This window comes from Sinocyclocheilus rhinocerous, unplaced genomic scaffold, assembly GCF_001515625.1.
Source record: "Sinocyclocheilus rhinocerous isolate Xijiao unplaced genomic scaffold, SAMN03320098_v1.1 scaffold192, whole genome shotgun sequence".
Lineage (NCBI taxonomy): Eukaryota > Metazoa > Chordata > Actinopteri > Cypriniformes > Cyprinidae > Sinocyclocheilus > Sinocyclocheilus rhinocerous.
Window position 1 is genome coordinate 1,148,143 of NW_015627892.1, and position 24,596 is coordinate 1,172,738.

The 24,596-nt window shown below is 35.6% G+C and overlaps 1 protein-coding gene across 1 annotated transcript in view; it reads right to left on the reverse strand.

Moving 5' to 3' along the window:
- Positions 1–2,578: 2,578 nt before the first annotated feature.
- LOC107736912 (arrestin domain-containing protein 1-like) overlaps positions 2,579–24,596 on the reverse strand; it is a 36,063-nt gene continuing 14,045 nt past the window's right edge. The window contains exons 2-9 of the mRNA XM_016548301.1: positions 13,456–13,566; positions 9,259–9,309; positions 8,340–8,494; positions 8,113–8,133; positions 5,555–5,793; positions 5,401–5,491; positions 4,777–5,008; positions 2,579–3,474 (exon numbers count right to left, since the gene is read on the reverse strand). Of these exons, the coding sequence (XP_016403787.1) occupies positions 3,407–3,474; positions 4,777–5,008; positions 5,401–5,491; positions 5,555–5,793; positions 8,113–8,133; positions 8,340–8,494; positions 9,259–9,309; positions 13,456–13,566 (968 nt within the window). The 3' untranslated portion in view covers positions 2,579–3,406. The remainder of the gene's footprint in view (positions 3,475–4,776; positions 5,009–5,400; positions 5,492–5,554; positions 5,794–8,112; positions 8,134–8,339; positions 8,495–9,258; positions 9,310–13,455; positions 13,567–24,596) is intronic.

Here is a 24,596-nt window from a genome sequence, read left to right on the forward strand (position 1 = left end):
AGAATTTAAGTGATTTTATTTTCTGTACAAGTTTCATTCTGTCACATCTTTACATAGAACACTGATCCACAATCATGCTACTTTATTTCAAAACCTGCTGGAAAATCAAGGGAAAGGAAAGTATCACACAATGATAAAATGAAACTTGATAAAGCTGTTGAACCTTTGGTGAAAAGGAAAAGACGGAACCTAGCACATGTAAATAAAAAATGACTAAGTGTTTGTCCATACTGCAATGTCAGCATTTCCAAAAATGGAGGACTTGCACATCATTTCTTTCACCTGCAGTGCTAAAATAACTAACTATCTAATATCCCCTATGACTCTTTTGAGAGGCAAATGTAGAGAACAGTAAAAGCGATGCAATGTTATCTCAAAGTATTTGTCTTTTAACAATTACGATGGGACCAGGGACACATCAGATTCACATTTAAGGCAAAACGTGGTTTAAAATACAGAATAGGTGTTCAAGTCGGGTTTCTTTACTGGATTTTGAGGATAAACATTAACAAATTCAAATAAATCAGTTTAAAATTTCTTATTTTTGTTTGAATGTTCTTAACATTTGTGCAATTTTAACATAGTGCTGCTCACAGTGAAGAAACAATCTGAAATTTATAGCTGCACTGTTAGAAGTCACAGTGGCCTCCTGCGATACAATGAGCAAAGTCAAGATCCCTTAATATGAATGGGTCATTCTATATAATCTATACCTTCTGCAGTCTAACAAGATGATTCAAAAGTACATTTTTGAAAGACTTTAAACATTATATCTGTTGTATAATGTTTAACTGTTAGTAAATTGCATTGATCCATTTCATGCTACAAATATACATTTTTTAAAATACAATTTCCACAATCAATCACAATCAGACCGCCAATTTGCCCTACTGACAATTGGAACAAAATATGTGACCCTGGACCACAAAACCAGTCATAAGGGTCAATTTTTTGAAATTGAGATTTATACATCATCTGAGTGATGTATAAATCTGAATCTGAATAAATAAGCTTTCTATTGATGTATGGTTTGTTAGGATAGGACAATATTTGGCCGAGATACAACTATTTGAAAATCTGGAATCTGAGGGTGCAAAAAAATCAAAATATTGAGAAAAATCGCCTTTAAAGTTGTCCAAATTAAGTTCTTAGCAATGCATATTACTAATAAAAAATTAAGTTACAATACATACATTTACAGTAGGAAATTTACAAAATATCTTCATGGAACATGATCTTTACATAATATCCTAATGATTTTTGGCATAAAAGAAAAATCAATCATTTTGACCCATACAATGTTTTTTTGGCTATTGCTACAAATATACACCAGCGACTTAAGACTGGTTTTGTGCTCCAGGGTCACATATAAGATAAAGTGATTTAAAAAAAAAAAAAAGTGTAGACTTTTCCTTAAAGTGTTTGCATTCTGAAAATATTATAATGTTATGACAAAGTTTTTCTGCGTTATGGAATAGTTCAGTTCTTTCAAAGGGGGAAATATGATGCAAACAGTGTGAACACATAACCTTTGCACAATAAATCCTTTTTATGTCCAATAAAATCAAAAATATGTAGACGGAGAATAAATGCTAGCTTTTATGTCTCTATTTTTTTGTTTTTTCATCAAAAAGTACACAGGGCAGAAAATCAACCCTCTTAATGAAAATAAAATAAAGCTACTGGATTTTTGTTAATTCCTTTTAAGAAATATACATATTAGCACATGAATGCATCACCTTTTCACTGTTAATTTTTTATATACTGTATAAAGGCGCAAATGGCACCCTTTTTGTAGAATGACCCAAATGTAAATGGTACATAGCGCAACATACATTTTAAACAAATACTCAGAGACAGATGGAAAATATATAGAATATCACAGGATTTAGTACTGAAAACATGTCTTTTAAATTTGCTTCATACAAAATGATGTAAGACATGATATAGGTGGTCTGTTCTGTAGGGCTGTTCTGAATCAAGTACTAAACTTAGTACAACACTGAACTAAAAATGGAAATTGATCATTTAGATTTTGGAGAAGGAATTGAGAAAATATTCTTAAACACAGACACAGACACTCACACACACACACACACAAATATAGATATATATATATATATATATATAAATAAAAGTGCCTTTTGTGCTTCAATTTTTCAATTTCTTCAACAGTTCAAGGGTCTGGACAAGTGTTTTGGAAAAAAGTGTTTGCCATATTAAAGGACTGTACACAACAATCCAAGTACAGCCTAAGGCCTCACCAGAAATCTATCATAAATCTCCAATCGCTGTGGGCTAGTATGAGAAATATCAATGCATAAGACCAAGTCACATACAAAGGCATGTACAGTTCGAATCAGATTTCAAATGATGCATATCAGAAATGTCCAAACTCTAACATATTACCAGCACTGACATTACGCAGTCTGAAAAAAAAAAATCTATCACACTCTGAATGACAGTTCTTTGAAATAATAATTATAGGGTGAAACAATGAACCCCAGAAAAGAAAAATCTGATTATTTTGCTTTGTTTTATGTAAAATAAGGCATCAAAAATACAGTCAGGAGTCCGAAGTGTCATCCTAAAATCTTGACAGCCTGTAAAACAAAATGAACATATAACTAGTTTTCATTTTAAAATGATATGTAATATGTTGTTCCCTTAACCATTCAAGGGACACTGGCTACCATTTGGCCAAGTGATAATGACTTATGTATGTGATATTCCACAGCTGTATCCACACTGTATCCATTTGGTGATGAGATGGATTTTAAAAAGTCAAATGAAAACTTCCAACATCAATCATGATCAATAAATAAAACTTGTTCTTTCCAGAGTAACGTTCTCTGTAGCCCAGTGTCTCCGTCAAGAGCCATTCCTGCTAGCATAAGCATGGAGTGCCTTATAATTCATAATGAACGTCACAAGGAAAGGAATATTTTTTTCCTCAACAAGACTTGCAGTCAAGCAGAATTATATTTCTGCGATAAGTCAGATTTTACAGAGCATGCTTTGTGATAAGATTTACATAAGGCCAGCCTTGGTTGAATGAAAAAGTATTTTCAGTGTAACTTTCACTTCATAATGTTACAGATGCTGGTATTCGTTTTGCAAGAACTCTGAGTGTGTCTCATCATGGGGATGCTCAAGAGTGCTACATCTTAAGTTCTTAGGCACTGAAACATTTTCCCTGTACAGTTTCAAGGTTGTTTTCTTCAATGTTGAAACGGTAATCTGAGTGGATTAACTAAAAATTAAGGAAACAATCCTTTATATGTTTTAAACATATTTGGCTCATGGAGAAGAAGGGACAGGTTTATGGGCTGGCAGCAATGCCTGTACCGTCCAGCAGGTGGTATCAGATGAATGGCATGATGAAGAAGCGAGACCTCTAATGGGTCTACCTCATGCTACTGTTGAAGCTGGAGTTGTTGCTACTGCAGCTTTCCTCATAAGTGGGGGGTGGCTCTGAAAAGAGTGAAAAAACAAACAAATTTCAATAAATCTGCATTTAATTTGAGTACATAATCAGTTACATTCACACTGTGACAGGGTCTTATCTAGATGGCAAACCTCTTTTATAAAAATACAAGATTCACATTTGCTGCTACCGAGGTTAGGGTTTCACTGACTAGTCGATTAGTTCTGCCACTAAATGATACTTTGGATCAGCATCGAATAGTTTAAATTATTTAATGTGCGCTTACTCTAGACATGGCGACAAGTTACAGCTTGTTGCGCACTCTTAATTATTTGATGGTTGTAACTTTAACCTTTGCTGAAATGTAACCCCATACATAAACGAAATATTAACAAAAGCCTCCTACCAGAAGTAACGTCTAGAATAAAATGGCAAACCGATTGGATTACAACAACTAGTGATGTTTCCGTTTTGATATTTTACTGTAGATGATGATGTTGACATTTATGCTCGATTACATTTTAGGGAAGTGAACATTATAAGTATAAATGGTTTTCAAGCAAAACCGATCTGAACTATATGCGAGTTACACGCATGCAAGTGTTTTACTGTTTTAAACATATAATATAGATAGATTGACAGAACAATAGAATGATAGAATGATAGAATGAACAATTGAAAGACAAAGACAGATAAATGTCAAATTTTCCAGTTTGTTATATTAATCTTAGATACAGTTCCTAGATTTATTATTTACATATTTCAGTGTTGTTGTGGTTGCATTTATGTGTATTGCTTCACATGCATACATCGATTCAACATTCAATAAATATAAATACTACAATAAACAAATAAATCTGAGAAAAAAAATAGACTCATTTGGTATATAAATAACTCTATATAAAATATCTACATATTTCAATACACTTTAAAAAAGATAATTTATAAATATAAATATTACTTTAATAAACTTTATGGTTATTTACACATCAACTTTTAACTGTTACCAGTTTCATGAGAAAAATTATTTTGAAACATCAACTGTAACCAGATAAACTGACATATTTGGCCTTTCAACACGGAGTTTACAAATTTGAATGCTGCTAATTGAATCAAAAAGAGGCAAATGTTTATGCAACTACACATTATTTTATAAAGAGTTTATGACCTACAGTATGAGCTAGAGTTTTTTGCTTTGTAGTTCTAAAGCTTTGCACTAGCCATTTACATAATATAAACACTGACCCATCAACTAGTAAATAAACATACTGCAAGACTTTTTGGAGAACAAGGGTAACCACCCAGACACAAACCTGTACAGAGTACTAATTCTCAACTAGATCACTCACCATGTGGGTATTCCCAGGTGCTGTATTCAGGGGGCAGGATGAGGGGACAGGAAGTGGGCACTGGCGTTGTATTACCATCTGTGAAGAAAGGTATGGTGGCCCCTGTAGACAGACAGAACAGAGGAGCAGAGCCGTCGGAGGATTGGGCGAGCTGCTGGCTCTGCGTCGGGAGCGGACCGGACGCTTGACCGAACACGCTGGGAGACATGGAGAGAGGAATGCCGGACGGGTCCTGCGAATCAACTTACTCTGTTTTCGAAATCTGTTCACATAATTAGATTTTTTTCAATGCATTGGTCAGTCCTGTTCAGAAAAATGATCTGAATGATTATTTTATGAGTCTCACTTATTTGGTTTTCAAGTTCTGTCTTTTCAGTGCATTGGTCGATCCTGTGAGGTACAACATTTAATTCCTTTGAATGATTCCACATACAGCAGAATGTCAAGAAAGCTCACTTGACTTGAATCATCTGTGAAGAAAGGTATGGTGGCCCCTGTAGACAGACAGAACAGAGGAGCAGAGCCGTCGGAGGATTGGGCGAGCTGCTGGCTCTGCGTCGGGAGCGGACCGGACGCTTGACCGAACACGCTGGGAGACATGGAGAGAGGAATGCCGGACGGGTCCTGCTGAGAATGACTCTTGGTGGGGATCTCCTCGCTGTCTACTCCTCCAGCACCCAGCGCACCCTCCAGGTGGTCCTCCGCAGGAGGTGCGCTGGGTTTTTACCTCATGTAATGGTAAGGTTCAGAGTTCCTGTCCCATACCTGGATAAAATACTCAATATCTATGAGGCTGCAGCCAGTGAGGCCTGATTGAGGAAGAGGAGGGACGATGATCTGTTCTCTCCACTCTGCATGAGGTGCGCTGGGGACTACGGGCGCAGGGCTGAGGCTTGGCATGGCAGGCACTGGTGCGCCTTGGGCGATGGGGTGAGGAATGGAGGGAGTTAAGTTTACAGCAATGTTCCCAATGTAGATGGGTAACGTGACCACAGCCTCTGGAGATTTTAGTGAAACCTGTGAGAAGGAGACGCACTTCATGACATGAAGCTATATTTCTAGATAAATCTTAATTTGAAAGACTTCAGCAGTGCATCCAAGAAAAGACCTTCAAAGAATAGTTCATGCAAAAATAAAAATCACACGTTCATGAGATTTGTGAACAAATCATTCTTTTGAGTTGGATCTTTACAATGAATCAGTAGATCCGTTGACAAAACTGACCTGAATGTTTTGTTCATGAATCAGACTGATTTGGTTAGTCAAAAATAAAAGTGAGTCCAATCTTTTCTATAAACTGGTTGATCCAGGTCCAAAAATTCTGCTCTGAATGATTCATTCATGAATCAGACTGAATCAGTTTTTGAAATTAACTTTTTATTTTTTATTAATTGGTTGATCCTGTTCACAAAACTACTCTGAATGATTCTTTCATGAGTTAGACTGATTTGGTTCTTGAATTCAACACACTGAACTAGATATTTTCAATGAACTGGTTGATTCAGGTCACAAAAGTGTTCTGAATGATTTTTTCATTAATCAGACTGATTCAGTTCTTGAATTCAACTCACTGAGTCAGATATTTTCAATGAATCAGTTGATCCAGTTCACAAAACTGCTCTGAATGATTCTTTAAAGGGGTGGTTCATTGCGATTTCACTTTTTTAACGTTAGTTAGTGTGTAATGTTGCTGTTTGAGCATAAACAATATCTGCAAAGTTACGAAGCTGAAAGATCAATGCAAACGGAGATTTCGTCTTTTAAAATTCAGGCAGTTTAATGCCTACAAAAACGGCTGGTAGGGACTACAACAAGTTACTTCCTGGGTTCGTGACATCACAAACCCAGATAAACCCCGCCCTCGGGAAAAGGCAGCAAAGGGGGCGAGGCCTGCGCTGCTTTAGAGAAGAGGAAGAGAAAACTAGAGCTGTACGTAAAAATCTATTCATATATGAATCGCGATTCTGGCTTTTAACGATTCTAATGGATTCACAAGTTTCAAAATCAATGTTCTAAAGCAGCGGTTCTTAATATTGTTCCTCGCGTCCCCCTGCTCTGCACACGCTCTGCATCTCTCGCTCTCTCTCTCTCTCTCATTCAGATCACCAGCTCATAAAACAATAAATATAATGTGTGCGTGTGTGTGTAAAGTATTACAAAAGTATACATAATAAATTAAAATTAAAATATACATTATTTTACAATATTTCATACAATTATATATAAATGTTTAATAAATGGTTTTGTGACATTTCTAAATATGTACATTAAAAATGGATTATATGCATGAATGATTGATAATAATATACATACATATACACACAAAATAAAAAAAAGTATACAGTATATATACAATATTTCTTACAATTATATTGTATAAATATTTGCCAATTATGATACGGTTTTGTGGCATTTTTTACTATTAATTGTATATGTACATTAGCTAATGAATGCATTATATCATGTATTAATGACTGATAATGCTATTATTTATTATTAAGTCTAACCGAAAGTGCATATATTTAATATACTATAATATTAACACATAAGCACAGCAGACATCCTAAAGTACTTCACTATCATGAGAAAAGAGAGTGTATTCTGGGAGTGGAAGTCTGGTAAGTCAGAGTGACTCAAACAGCACAGCCTATCTGGGTAGATGAGCACCCTGACAGCTGTAACAATGCCCTCTCCTGTGCTTTCTAACTGGGGATTTCCACAACCTCAGAGGTTATTCAAAGATCTGGAAGTGTATATATATCTTGAATAAAGCGAGGCGGTTTAGCCAATCACAACACACTGGGCTAGCTAACCAATCAGAGCCCATCGCCTATTTCTGAGGAAGGGGCTTCATAAAAGAAGGAAATGATCAGCGCGTTTCCCAGAGAAGGGACAGAGCAGTGTGGAATAAAGGTAAATTATGCGAAAAATAATGTGATTTTTAAAAAACGAAGCATTAACACATGTTAGACTGCACCCCATAAACACAATCAAGCCTAGAAAAAAAACCAGTGAACCACCCCTTTAATAATTAATGTTCTTTAGGATTGTATAATATTTGTGTTGAATGTTAATCGCTGCCTGTGCTTGTTTATCAAAACGTCAACATTTGGCAGTAAAATCACATTGTAAGGGTGTTGTTTGATTTAAAAAAATGTACTTGAGTTAATGTGTGAGGAGAAAACGAGTTAACATCAGCCATTGCTGCCTGTGCTTGTTTATCAAAACGTCAACATTTGGCAGTAAAATCACATTGTAAGGGTGTTGTTTGATTAAAAAAAATGTACTTGAGTTAATGTGTGAGGAGAAAACGAGTTAACATCAGCCATTCATTACAGTCACAGCACAGCTGGGTTGCTGGGAAAAGAAGTGCAGACATTAGGAATTGGAAAGCAAGTATAATATAATATGTATAATGTGAATAATAATAATATATATATATTATTATTATATATATATATTATAATAAAATATCCTAAAATAACTGTTGCATTTAGTTTTAAATATTATATTATACTATATTAAGTATCATTAATATATGTGACCCTATAGCCAAGTCTCACCTCTACATCTGGCAACTCATTGAGGTTGAGCACATTGAGAAGGTAGAAGGGTCGCTGGGTCTTGTAGTCCTTTGAGAAACGTGGTGTGTCAATAAACGCCCTAATTTTGTACAAAATCTTCCCAAATGGGCCTTCGAACGAGGTTGGAACGGATGCTACAACAGACATAAAGATTATGTTATTTTGGATTTGTCAAAAGCTTTCCTATTCAAGCTACCTTATAAAATAATCACGTCTTTGACAAAACAACACTATCGTTCAAGGACCAGGATATTGGTAGATGGCAAGATGATGTTAGAGCTCACAAATCAATAAAGTGAATCAATACAACTCTAAGTGCTGTCATTGTGAATCTGTTTTAAAAGCAAAACATAAGCTGAAGACTCAGGAGCTCTGAAAAATGAATAAATAATAGCAAACCACTGTGAAACTCAACCGAAACAGCCCACAGATATTAACTAGCTTTATCTCTATATCTTCGCATTTGTTTGCCTTATGTCAAAATGCATTCCTGATTTATAAGGAGGAAAGTCCCTAGATTGATCAGATCCTTTGAGGTTAATCTTTAATAGCTGTTCATACGGTCAGCATTAGCAAGCAGACACTAATTAAGCAGCCAGGAATGTCGCTGCCATGTCTTCCCTTAATAGCTCATGATGGGACATGTGTTTGTGCAGAAAGGGACGGGGCGACGGGCCCATAACAAAAATACTTTATACAGCTGCTGTTAGACCAAGGTTAAAATTAAACTCTTCTTCCACCCTCTCATCACGCTTCAGAGGCACTCAGCATAGTTTAACCTCACACCTGAGTGCTCTCCGTCTACGGTGCACAACACATCCTTATTTAATGACTACCATTAAGTTGCTCTGAATGAAAATGTGCTTTAACGGCTTTGAAATGCTAATTGTAAAATTACCTGGAATGAGAAACTGGAACGGAAAGCTGTGCTCACCAGCTGGCAGAGTACCTGTAAAGACAGAGGAAAAAAAGAAAAAAAAATTACGTACATAAATACATATGCATCTTATTAAAAATAATAAAATAGAAAAATTTATTACACGTTTATATATATATATATATATATATATATATATATATATACACAGTTACACACACACACACAAATATATATATATTAATAAAAAAAATAATGATTGAATTAATAAATAAAACAATAAATATAATGTGTGCGTGTGTGTGTAAAGTATTACAAAAGTATACATAATAAATTAAAATTAAAATATACATTATTTTACAATATTTCATACAATTATATATAAATGTTTAATAAATGGTTTTGTGACATTTCTAAATATGTACATTAAAAATGGATTATATGCATGAATGATTGATAATAATATACATACATATACACACAAAATAAAAAAAAGTATACAGTATATATACAATATTTCTTACAATTATATTGTATAAATATTTGCCAATTATGATACGGTTTTGTGGCATTTTTTACTATTAATTGTATATGTACATTAGCTAATGAATGCATTATATCATGTATTAATGACTGATAATGCTATTATTTATTATTAAGTCTAACCGAAAGTGCATATATTTAATATACTATAATATTAACACATAAGCACAGCAGACATCCTAAAGTACTTCACTATCATGAGAAAAGAGAGTGTATTCTGGGAGTGGAAGTCTGGTAAGTCAGAGTGACTCAAACAGCACAGCCTATCTGGGTAGATGAGCACCCTGACAGCTGTAACAATGCCCTCTCCTGTGCTTTCTAACTGGGGATTTCCACAACCTCAGAGGTTATTCAAAGATCTGGAAGTGTATATATATATATATATTGAATAAAGCACTGTAAATGTGTGCCCCTCCTGTGACACTTAAAAAAAAAAAACATTTGTAATTTGGCGTGTGAATTTGCATGAGCTACACCGTGTGCTGCCTGTGCTTGTTTATCAAAACGTCAACATTTGGCAGTAAAATCACATTGTAAGGGTGTTGTTTGATTAAAAAAAATGTACTTGAGTTAATGTGTGAGGAGAAAACGAGTTAACATCAGCCATTCATTACTGTATAAAGCTGTTCTTGTTTACAAGTCACAGTCCTTAAGACAGGAAAAGGCCTCTTAGAGAAAATGATGGGAAATTCACTCACACAAGCAGGCATGTCGACTGTCCGTTTGAGCGATACTTAGTGTTTGTAAGGAAGGAAGTCCTCAAAAAAAAAAAAAAGAGGCATTATTTCAGGAAATGGGGTTGATTAAGGCAACACTAGCCTAGCTAGCAGCTTATATACATCATTTACTGTACTACACACACTTCCAATGGCAAAAATTACATTTAGCTTTATGATTTGGCAGACACAAAACTCAAGTAAACAGTCTCTATTGCGTTGCTGGGTTTATTTTTGATAGTTATCAGTTGATTGTTGTGCATGTAAACCAGGTACTGCTTTGATGCTATAAACACAATGCCATCTAATTCTGAGAAGCGAAACCTGTTCTAAATGAATTTATGGGTAGTGACACATGCATCAAGTTTTCCATAAGCCATGAATGTTTGTGACAAGTGGAACATGTGTTTGACCGCTTAGGTGTAAGGAAACGTCACCCCTTCTTGCTCAGTATGTGCCTTCAAATAGTTAATAGAAATCCAAAGATACAGATCTCCATGTCGTCAGCAGCAAGAGGTCAAACGGGGAAATGTTTTATCGCTAGAGCGCTTTCATAAAGTGCTGTCAAAGGAGAGATGATTACAAATGCTCTAACGGCGAATTTAAAGGTATAACACACCCAAAAAATGGAAAAATGGAAAAGTCAGTGAGGTCCAAAACACCCCCCCACCCCTCCCCCCATTTTGACAGAACCGCACCTTGCCAATGCGTCAATTTTCTTAGGTCTTTTCTTATGTTGGAATGCTATGAAACACATCCAAATATATCATTTACAACAGTACAACACCCAATTTTCAATACCCAGAGGACTAAAAGCATCTCAATCCACCACCACCGCCCTGTCTATCAGTGTTGCTGAGCAATGAAGAGTGGAACATGAACTCATAATGGGCAGACAGCATTAGTTCCTGGCAGCCAGCATAAGAGACATTCAGCGTTTTTGTCGGCCTGCGGGGTCAGATGAGCACAGTTACCCAGCACATCTGTCCCTGCTGCTGATTCAGACGGCCGGGCTGCTAAAAGGTCTCCTGGAAAGGTGTCGTAGGACAGGCCTGGGCATGTGAACTAACAAGCACTCTGACAGTAAAAGACCTGCCGGGACACATATGCCAAGAGCTCACACTTCACTTCATGGCAAAACATAATGACTCTGTGTGACCTGAACACAGAGTTGAGAGACAGAGAGAGAGAGTGCAGAAAGAAGGTGAAAGGAAATTCTTGCATCTTCGATAAAATTTGTACAATCTGAAAACACCTAATACTCTTTTCTAATTAGGCATCATGCAATAAAACTTTTATGTAAATCTTAATTTTGGTTGTTCTAGCCAGCTGCTACTGTAAAGAGAGACAGAATCGGTTGGTTTAAATTGAGTGCCACAGTCAGGTTCTGGAAGTAAAAATCCCATTCATTTTCTGCATTGGGGAATTGATTTTTAATGATAACTTATAAACCGTTAAAGACAGACCTTCTGTGAGCTACGAGGTAGTTAATCGCAGTTATATATTTTTGTTAAAGTCATCAGCCCACATAATTTCAACTTATTCTTGAAATAATCATGTTTAACAGTGGCATTTCTGACTGAAACTACATTACCCATGATTCTACAAATAAATCTCCAACAATCAGAATTGTGACAAGCAAATCGCGCCAAAAGAACCCGTCTACTCCCATGAAGCACAGCGAACAAAATATATAATCAACATCTTTAAATCAACAGTTTTATATTTCTTCACCATTTTTAAATTTATGTCATTTGCAATGCTTCATGGGATTGTAGTTCTTTTCCTCATTAAAGTCATTAAGAACGGAGTCTAGTACCTTTGTCTTTTTGTCCAATTTTCAAATATTTTTTTGGCTTCATACCAGGGTTCATATTGTAGTGATTTCACCTTGTAACTGGTTGGTTTGGTTCGTGGCTTCTAACTCTTAAAAGAAGATTTTAAAAAAGTCCCTATGGGGAAAAAATACTTCCGTAATTACGGCCACTGACAAAGTGGGCGGGAGCTTTTGCATTTTGTGGTGTTCCACTGTGAAATCTTAATGGTCCAAAACATCAAGTAACTTCTCATTGCCTGTGACAGTGCAGTGTGGACAGAAAACTTGGTAACTTGTCACATCACACCTAGTTAAGACAGTGTAACAAAATAGCTAAAGAGTAGCAGGAAAGTCACATAATTTCAGGAGGAAACAATGAAAACATCAACTATTATTTTAAGCAAAAATAAGCTGTTTCTACACAGTCACTTCATCTGTATAAACAAACAGACAAACAGATAGTCCCGCCCCAAACTTACTATACATGATTGGCAGAGAACCGCGTCAAAATGTTCTCATTAGCTAATGCACAGATGTTTCTTTTTTCTTGTTGAGCGTTGACTATCTATTCCACTGATATCTCGCAAGTAGTCCAGACAAAAATAGTTAAAAATAAAACTAGATCCGAGGCTTCACTTGGCAACGGGAAATGTATACTTTTAAAGTATACAGACATTTCCTACCATACACAGCCTGCAGCTACACAAACACCTGATTCACTAGAAGGATCATTGTTTGGACACTACAACCATCAGTTTGATCAGAAATAACAGCTCTTTAAACATTATTTATATGCCAACAGATCATTATCATGGACTGCTTGAAGAAGACTAATGAAAGATTTCCTGTTCAAAGGGATAACTCAAATTTAACCTACTTAAAGGGTTATGTGATACCTGACACATTCAGACACACAGGAAGAAATCAGAAAGACACATTCTCAGAACAGGAAACTCTTCGACACAAACAGCTGATCAAGTAATATGAATTTGAGAAGTAAACCAAGTCCTTCAAAGTGAGCAAGGTTTTTTATTGTAGAGTGGAGACATTAAAAGCCATTTAAAGGACTGATAATATTAAGAATGACTATTTCTGAACTAAAGGAAAACAGAAACTGAATGATATGGAAGTTGGCCTCCTTACCTTTATCGGCCACAGACAGCGTGCTGCTCAAGTACTTCTCCTCAAGCATCCACGACGCATCATTCAGCTTGGACGAAATGCCACACGACCCCACACAGTTGACTTTAATAGCTGTAAAAGGCCAAAAAGAAACAAGTCATCATTTTTTGGTTCAAAGTTTTAACTTTCTGAATGACGTGTCAACAGCAAATTTAAAAAGCAAAACATTTAAGATTTATAGTAATATAATATATTTATGTTTAGTAAAATAATTGAAAAAAATCAATGTTTTGATGAACATACATAATATTTTATTATTGAATGTATTATGTAGTATGCATTTCATTTATATATTTATTTTAAATTACCCGTTTAAATATTCTATATATTGTCCTGTTTAGTATTCTATACATTTCCTGTCAAAAATATAAAACAAATGAATATAAAATAAAATAAAAATATTTTAAAAATGATCGCTGTTAAGGAAGCATTATTTATGAAAGAAAAAAACTAAAATCTATTCATATCTGACAGACCTTGTCATTCCGTTCAAACACTGATAAGGTTGTTTGCCAAACATGTTGGCGAACCTTCCTCCACACCTTCATAAATTAGACTTCTTTTGAACACTCCACCATTCCAGAAATGACACAATGACAGGTAATCACTTTGGATTTTCCGCAGTAAACAGATCTGATGTCATTTTCTTGATGGCTAGAGCAACACGCCAAATGCTGAGTAGGAATGTTAAATGTTTTCCTTTCATCGAAAAACCTGTCTGATTTCTACCGATCCACACAACAGACATTCCGTACTAATTAAATTCAACCAAACAGAAAAGCCCCTTTGTCTGGCGCGTCGAGAAGAAACAGCCATCCTTATTTGCATTATAATTGCGTGATGCTAAGCTCTCCACACAGGCTTTATCCACCCTGTACCCAGAAACATAAAGACACCTGAACGTATAAAACCCAACCAGACAGACCAATGTCAGACCCTTCAAAGACTAAAATTTAGGTTGAAATCAGACCTCTTCAGCCTAGAGGTCAGGGTCACAAGATACAGCAAAGATATTTGCATGTGTATGGCTGTAGCATTGGTGCTTTTGCCAAAATGTGTGACTAATAGGCTGTAGAGATGAACGTTTACACATTTTGTGACTTTGAGCAGTCAAAATTAGCACTTAGACAAACATATTTACCTTACATGACCCTGTCAGGCAGTTCACAAATATACAGTGTGCGCAAATCTGAATTTGAGTGAAAAGAGACAAACAGACTCGGCCATGTGACCGCAAGCTGATCTGATTATGTAATGGGCCAGTGTGGTGGGCAAAGCCCAAGAAATCTCAAATGGATTGACTCAAAACAGCAGGGCAAAGCAAACGCCATTACAGCTTCACCCTCAAATATACAGTAATTCAGAAAGCAACCTTCTCAAAACATTTAAACAACCCTCATGGTTTTCTGCATGCATGCAGTCTTGGTACATAAAACATTTTGTATTCACATTCAAAAAGCAATAGAGCAGCACTGTAGAAAAAGACAGTGTGAGACTAATTGAGATAAAGCAGAATGTGAGAGATGGAAAATATAAAAAAGAACAGATGTTAGTGGCACTTCCTAGTAGGGTTAGTTCAATACCACATTTCAGCTTTGGTATGTAACAGCTCTGGATTTTTGTATTGATACATTGATAAAAACAGACAGAGTTACAAATATGTCAGATTTGCATATCATCTAACAAAAATGCTAAACCTATAATTGAAATATACATAAAAATATCTCATTATTTCCATCACAAAAGTTTTGCAAGTAGATGGCAAACTAATCAGGGGAATGCAAAAGTTTCTCGGGGGACTGCAAAAGTCTTGCAAGTGAATGCAAAAGTCTTGTGAGTGAATGCAAAAAGTCTTGCGAGCGAACAAAACAAGGTATTGCGAGTAAACGCAAAAAATCTTGCGAGTGAACACAAAAGTTTATCAGGGGAATGCAAAAGTCTTGCTAATTAACGCAAACTCTTGCATAAGTCTTGCAAGAGAACGTTTCAAACGTTTCTCTGGGGAGCGCAAATGTTTCGCGAGCAAAAGCAAATGTTTTGGGAACAAAAGCAAACATTTCCAGAGCGAATATGCAAACGTTTCTTGGGGGAATGTAAAAGATTTGAATGAGAATGCAACGTTTCTCGGGGGAACTAAACTGTTTCGTGAACGAATGCTAAAACACTGAAATATAATTTTCCCTCCCATCTCATTTTGTCCCCATCACTAATTCCCATAGGGACTCCATAAGATACATAACAAATTTGCGATGCATTTCTTATTGAAATAGGAATTTGTGGAGAAACACATTATAGGGCTCGTCCCTTTTTTGTATATAGTCAATATTGTTTCGTTTACATCACAACTGTGACCAATTTGCTACTGTATATATTCGATGAGAAATGATACTAGTAGGAGGGACATTCAACATTAGATTGGACATATCTTTGCATAAGCCCTTGAATGAGTACAAAATAAGTCATTAATTTTCTAGTTTGTTCTCCTGAGAGTCAAGGACTATTCATTTTAAATGCATATATAGTTTTAGTCAATGCTAGTTTTATCAATGTTTATAAGTAGATTGGCATACAGTTTACAACAAATCTAATGGACATGGACTAAAAACTACAGAAATCCCATTTTGATTTCATGGGATCAAACACAAGCATGCAGCACATAATCAATGACTCGGCAAAAATTAGCAAAACAAATGTATTGTACGGTTTAAAATTTGCAGTAATGGGATACTCTGTCCTGGCGCAAGCTTACTTTTCAGTATGCAAGTCAAAGAGCTCCGCGCCACTCCAGACTAGGGATATGCCGGTATCAAATTTTCATGTTGCGATTAATTGCTAATGCTTCTATTACGGTATACGGTATTATCACGGTATTGAAATTAAGTTTTAAAAAAAAAAGTGCTGTCATAATACAGTATAACAGAGACAGATAAACTGCTCAGGATAAGTGTGGCCACAGCAGACCCATCATGAATGAAACTGGGCATCATTTTCACAGAGAAAAAACGTCAGTTTTCATTTTCAGACAGGCAGAAGTGGGGTTCGAATCAGTGCAGGCATAACACACAGCTGGGGAATGTTAAAGCCCGTTTGTGTGTGGCCGGCACACAGTCTAAATCAGCACCAGTTCACCACAAACACAAAACATTGGTGGCAGATGGCAGCATATCACTGGACAAGGGAGGTGCCCTTCCTGGCACATTGGCATGAGAGCCCTTCCATCTCTAGCACAAATAAAACAACTAAATCCAAAGGAGAGACAGTCCTCAGAGTATCAGACGATTCATGAACTAATAAATAGGCATTAATGCACCAGTGCCATCTGCTGTGTACCATCTGGGCACTTCTGCTGGCATAAGGAAACATTATGCTGACTATATTCCACCACTACGTACTAAAAAAAGCAGTAATGATTAAACCTGCAAGCAGGGTTAAAAGGGCCCTCGCAGCTGGAGCCACCTCCACACGGTGGCCTTAGGAAAACAGTGAACGGTAGACATTAAGCATTTAAAGTGGCAAATATAGGAGGAATATGGCAAAATCATTTATATGTGTCAAACTTCCTGTTGCCTGCAGGTGACGCTATGATTATAACTGAATATTGGCCTTTAGATGTGCTCAGGCTAGGACTCTTATCAAACGTGTGGATCTGGGGGCAGATCAGACATTGTATGGCTTAGTTACAACAGCTTCCTGTTTCATGGCATTAATTAGCACTTAGTAAGAGTTGCTAGCATGTTTCTTGCATGTTTAGCACTCAATGGTTTATTTTAGTGTGTTGCTAATAGTGCATCACAGTGTTAAACATGTCATTTCCTGTTTATAGTAGGTGGTGCTATGAGTATAACTGAATATTGGCATGTAAATGTGTTCAGGCCAGGACTCTTATCAAACATGTTAAGTTTGGGGCAGATTGGACACTGTATGTCTGAGTTACAGCAACTTCCTGTTTCATTGCATTAATAGCATGCTTTAGCACTTAGCTACGTGTTGCTAACATGTTTTAGCATGTTTCTACCATGTTGCTAGTTTATTTAACACTTGCTGACGCTTTTTAATATGTTGCTAGGAGGACATAACAGTGTTAAACATGTCACTTCCTGTTGCCAGCAGGTGGCGCTATGGCTATAACCAGGGTTTAAATTGGGCCGGGGCCTGTCCGGGGCTGAGCCCCGGCACATAGACTCCAGGGCTCGAAATTAAAGCTTCATTAACGCCAGACAAGTAACATGATTAAAACATCAGTAACCAAAAATAACCATGTAAACACCAAAACGCAAGTATTATTCTGATTTTATTACATTTAGACTCTACATTTTAGAGTAAGTGGCGAATAGTGGATATAGCTACTGTATATAATGCATCTATTGACGGAATAAGGTTGCGCTGCTGAGGCGAGGCTCCCGCAGCAAACTGCACAAAAATCGTAGAGGAAATTCAAAATGCCTGACTTCCTGTTGCGTTTAGGACTTCATTCCAAGAGACTTTTTTGTAGGTATTGGGACATTACATGCATGTACTGAATTTCGTACATGTATGTGAAATCTAGTGGGTGGGGCACTTTGTTGAAATTTAATAAGTGTCGCTATCGAGCCATTTTGCCATGCCCAATTCTGAAACCCATATCAGGTGTAAATTTTTGCCAGTTCTGATACATGTGCAAAGTTTCTTGAGTTTTTGAGCATGTTTAGGCCCTCAAAAATGCGATTCACTTTGAAGAAGGAGGAGGAGAAGAAGAAAAAGAAGAAGAAACAGAGCAATTCCAAGAGGGTCCTCCTCGCACCATTGGTGCTCGGGCCCTAAGAATGAAAACAGTAAATTGTGTTAAAATTCTTTTGCTTTAGCTACATCAATTTCCATGACATTTCTGTGACCTTTCCAGTCCCACGAATGAATGAATGAATGAATGCAAACTGATTCATTAATGACTCAATCACACAGATTTGAGAACCAGTTTGTTTCAATGAAAAGAACAAAATAATTCGAAAGAATCTGAAAGAATGATTCATTCACAAATCACACATCACTATGGCAAGTTTTACCCAAGTTCTTAGCTGACTGAATATTTTAAATAATATTTTTCTTCTTTTAACATGATTTTTGCAGACCTAGAAAATAATATGGATTTTTTATATAATTATTTTCTGATATTCTGACCATGGAAACCTGTAGTTAACATGCTTACAAAGAAAGAATATATAAAGTATAAAGTATAAAATATATGAAACAGATTGCATTGCCAAATCTTTTTGCTGTCTTTTTTAACTAATGGGCATCAGTGAATTGAGATGGCGCCGACGCTGATGGCTGCCTCCGTGGCGCCCTCCGCAGTTGTTTTTATGTTTTTGTTAGTTTGTCCTGTCTTTAGTTATATCCCGCTAACTGTAAAACAAAGGGATTGACAACATGACAAGTGTTACTGTATCAGCCATGACTGAAACACTCAGCTATTACAGGAAATAACACAACCAAAGAGAGGATGTAGAGACAGCTTTACTTCTGTTTGGAAGTGTATAAATAAAAGGTCACGCTGACAGTGAACACGGCCATTAAAATAAAAACAGTGCTTGCGCAACATGGTGAGGCCAGCTGGATTCATTGTAGCTTCATACGGACAAAAGAGCAAGATGGAATTGAAGCTTTTATGAAATGGAAATAAGATTCACAGATTATAGCGATTATAGTGAGATTGTAGCATGCGTGTGGTTTATGGTGTTACTCTTACAACATATCTGTCATGTATTCTGTCTTCCATTAGAAGCAATGGCTCAGCAGCTGACATTTCACAAGATCTCAGTTAATGTCATGATTTCACTTTGTCTTATTTTAGCATCAATTTTGCTAAACTAATATATGTTTTTCAGTCCACTGAGGAACACAAGTGATAATTCTGAAGAATTTATTACATGAATGGTCACTGGAGCTTTCAAGATTCATATAGGATGTAAACGCACCATAAAACTGTAACAAAAGTAGTCCATATGACTTATGCTGTATATTATAGCTTTGAGTGAGAAACCAACCAAAATTTAAGACGGTATTCACTCAAAAAAAGCAATCCAAACTTGAGAGTTTGTGAATTAATCATTATTTTGAATCAGATCTTTTTAATGAATCAGTTGATCTGAATCAAGAAGTGAATATTGACTCAAATTCCAGTTATTTTTCTCAGCCATATCTATTGCATCATATGGACCGCTTTTATGATATTCTTATGATGTTTTGCATTGTTTTTGAAGCTAAAAAAAGCTTCAGTTCCCGTTCATTGCAACTGCATAGAAAAGAGCAACAAGCAGGACAGAAAATCATACCAGTTTGGAAAAACATTAGGGTAAGTAAATGACAGAAAATTAATTTCTGGATGAAATATTCCTGTCAAGTTGTACACTGTGTGCTGGGATCTGACTCAGAGTCTACAGGGGGACACGCTGGAGTTGGTCCAGGCCTCTTGGCATCTTATACGGTTCAGCGCATGTGTCAGAGAAACACCGCAGTGGGCGTCCAGAGCGCCTTTTGTGTTTATCACAACCCTTCCACATGGGAAGACAGCATGGGCTGAACCTGCTTCCTAACACACGCAGCGTAAGCAACACTGTTGCCAGTCATCAGACGACTGTGAGAAACTGCGCACCCATCTATTATCAATGCATACTATATACAAAGACCTATTCTTGTACTTTTCCAACACTATTTTCAAACACACAAACCTAATTGTTATCAACCGAACAAAAAGAATTCTAAAAAGCTCAGATCTAACAGAAAGGTTTATTATCTGAAGTACGATTCTGAGTTTATATGCATAACTGGCTCTGAAAGCTCTGCTCTGCAATGTTTTAGGTCAAAAAACCTCCTTTAAGAAACACCTATAAGCTTATAATTAGTCTGTTCATCTTAGACAACAAGGCTGTTTAACTTGCTTCCTTATTTTAACTTAAAACACGGATTAAACATACACTTTAAACATACATTAAAACAATGACATTTTTAACCAGAATACACAATTAGATTTTTACATTTCTAAATAAAAAGAACATATTTGCTTTAATTTTATGCAGAAATGTAAAAAATGTATTGGGCATTCTGTATTAAAAACAATAAAATAAGTATTTATTTATTTATCTTTTTTATTTATTTATTTAGAAATCTAAAATTCTTGATGGGCATTCTGTATTTAAAATAATTTTTTTATTATTTATTGTTTTATTATTCATAAATGTAAACATTTTGAACGCAAAGCAAAGCAAAGCAAAGCAAAGCAAATCATAAAATAAAATAAAATAAAATAAAATAAAACAAAACAAAACAAAACAAAACAAAACAAAACAAAACAAAACAAAACAAAAAATAAAATAAAATAAAATAAAATAAAATAAAATAAAATAAAATAAAATAAAATAAAATAAAATAAAATAAAATAAAACAAAATAAAATAAAGCCCTTAGTAACTGGCATCTTCGTATCCAATCAGTGATGAATTCTGAAACACGTCAGAGAGAATTTGACCCTGTGACATGGGTGCAATGCAACAGTGAGTCAGCACGCATGAAGGGCCGCCTGCACTGGCATAGAAACGGACAGCTGGGTTTGGGGAGAGACTGATATTTCCTTGTTTACTGTTGGGCTGGATACAGTTCAGCTGGAGTGGAGACACACAAAAGAGCTACAGTGTGTTTGTCTACAGTCAGGTTTTTCTCTAGACAATGCACACAGAAGAAGTCCTTGATCCCTAGGCCAAAAAACAAAGAAGGACTGTATCACGGCAAGCACAGGGTCGATTTCAATTGGTCAAGAGTGTGATTAATGAGATTAATAGAAATGCAATGAATTGACTGAGAGAAGAAAGTTCCATTAAAAGTGCTTCATTCAAAAAGAAGAAAGCGTCATGTGACTATGACGTGCAGCAGAAGATACAATATAACCCTTCAAATGTCTGTTTGAGATCAGACTTGGTAATTATTTGGTTTCAACTGCTGAAAGCAATGAACTGGTTTATTTCACCCACTGACACATTAACTACATCACCACACAGCACACAATGGATGACTTATAAAACATTGTGTGTCTCACGGTGATGCAAAGTTTCACTACAGATTGTTTCTGCCTTTCACCCATCCAAATCATGATAGAAGGGCAACACACGACAACATGAAGCAAAGAACGTAGAAACGCAATCTTCAAGAAAAGTAATGGTTTTAAACAACATCAGAATAAATAAATGATGGCAGATATTTCCTTTTTGGACGAACTACCCACAACAAACTGAATACTGAGGCTGAACTCTAACACCACATTTCATCATAAGCGTGGCATCATCGACTGAGGAGCTCCATCATCCTTGATGCTTGAGGGTAACTCAACTCCCATGTTCTCATTAAAACTTCAAGAGCAATTAGACGCTCTTGCTTTCCCTCTTCAGTCTAACCTCGCTCCTGACCCCGTCACGACTCCCTTTATGAGCTTATTACAGCATTTAATCCACTGGCACCACAGATCATACAGCTCAGTTCAACAGCGCAAGAGACTATAATACATCTGCCATTCACATCATTGGTAACACTTTCAAGTGCATGGTAAAGAATGAAAATGAGAGCAGTATGGATTGCAGGCTAATGTATAGTAGACATAAAGACTCTTGTGCAAAACAAGACACCCACAGCATTGGGTGGGAGTAATATGTAAATATTTGCCATTTTTAAAATATTTCTATTTTTTATTCCATTTAAACTTAAATATGTTTTTTAAAGGGGTCATATGATGCGATTTCAAGTTTTCCTTTCTCTTTGGAGTGTTACAAGCTGATTGTGCATAGATAAGATCCCTGAAGTTGCAAAGACTAAAGTCTCAAAACCAAATGTACAGTATTTGAAAAATAATGTGTTTTTTGAACATTAAAGCATGTCAACATATTCTGTTACACCAAATACACAAAATAATGATCTTTAAAAAAGCATCATATGACCCCTTTAAAGGAATATATGTATGTGTTTGTGTTATGTTTAACATACAGCAGTGTTAATTTAGTATCATTGATACATTGTTTGTTAATATTTTGAATTAAATTTCATTTTTATATTTTCTGTTTTCATTTTATTTTTTAGTTTCATTTTTTTAAGTTTGTCATTTTGTTCTGTGTTTGTTCTGACATTTTTTATATTTAATGCCTATATAGTTATTACATTTTAGTTTGTTTTTTTATTTTAGTACTAAACAAAAATTTGAAATGTTGCAACTAGAATAAATAAATTGTTATTTTAAGTAATGAAAATGTTTTTTAGTTTTGGTTTTAGTTAACAATAATAACCATAGCATATAGTCGTTAAAGTTGATGACTGTAGTCACAAAAATAATCTAAATATTTGCAAAATATGAGTAAATAAGAATAAAAATATGCCATATTAGGAAATGTTAATGCATTTGTTTCCAAATTGAATCACTCATTTTTACAAGTAGAATAACTGACAACATCTTGTGATAATTCTTATAAACAAATGAAAATGAAATAAAATTAATACATAAATTATCATTTATTGCCAATTCAAATAATTTAATTTTACATTACTGACATGTTAAGCATTACAGTTTCTAAATGTGATTAATACAATTTTACGGAATTTATTTAATAGAATGCATTACCGAATAACCCATAAAATAAGAATCTATCTATCCATTTATCGCGTTTATGTATAAGGAGATGACCCCACTGACCCCAAACAGTCCCACCAATTACAGCACAAGCCCATCCTGTCCCATGATCCTCTGCTCAACCACGGTGCCATGCATCTTCCTGAGCTTTATTCACCTCACCAAATCAAAAGCTATCTCTCAGCCAGCACAGAAAAAGTCAGTGAACTGGCATTCACAAAAAAGGACTTTAAATTTCATTAGATTATTAATTTACTTTCAATGAAGCATCACCACATGCTGAATGAAGCTGTAAGGCACAGAGAGGGAAAGATAAACACTCAAGCTATCTGTAATCCTGATTTTCATGACTTGCAAATCAGAGAAGTGTGGTGGGACACATGAATCCACTTCAATAAGAGAGAAAGGATTTCTCCTTCGTTGTCAGTCTAAAGGCACTTAAACATTACAGCTTTTGGTGCTGACATGAGTCCATCTGGTTCATGCCTAAATATTGAGTGTGATGAAAATATCCTAAGTCATTTAGCCTTTGATTCTTCAAAGATATTTAGTTGAATGTCTCTCCCACCAGCCCTCACAAGTAAATGTTCAGTGGCTGCCAAGTTTTAGAATATTTTTTCACATACCATTTGGCCAGACAATGCAGATGTCAGACTGAAAAGACTGATGCATTAGCGGTGTCTGTCAATGCGATAACAAGAAAATGAATTTGTTGCTTACCACATACATGAAAATTTTACATAAACATGAGAATTTATGAGCAAGCTTTAAATCACAGGGAGCCGGTCGCGCATTTAGAGGGAGGTTTACTCCAGGGACAGTAACAACACATCTGCTTTGACAGAGAACAGGCAGATTAGTGCAAGCAAACTGAGAATTTCAACTGAGACTGGTCACCTTGGTTTAAACAAGATCGTTCTCCCTATATTTATGGACGCTTTCGCTTAGTAAAAACCAGGTTCTCAGAGGACACACCCCAAACAGCACTGCAATAAGAGCTGTAGGTGGATTAATTTATATTTCAATAAAGAGACAGAAATAATTTATCAGGCTTTTGTTTACTCGCTGAATGGGATCCTGTCATCAGGATTACGGTGAAAGCTTGTGCCGACTATTTTACATCATAATCACTCAAAATACTACTGGAAGAGAGCTGCATCCATAATCATAATTTTAAGTTATGCTACAGAATATGAACAAGAACATTTATTACACTACATGTAATATGTATGTATGTACGAAAGTACATGTAAAAAATACATAAAAAAGACAAAAGTAAAAAAAGGCAAATTAATTATTTAAAAAAATTAAATATATATTATTTTGTATATTTATATTTCATACACACACACACACACACACACACACACACACATATATACATATATATATACACACACACACATATACTGTACATACATATATATATATATATATATATATATATATATATAATATATATA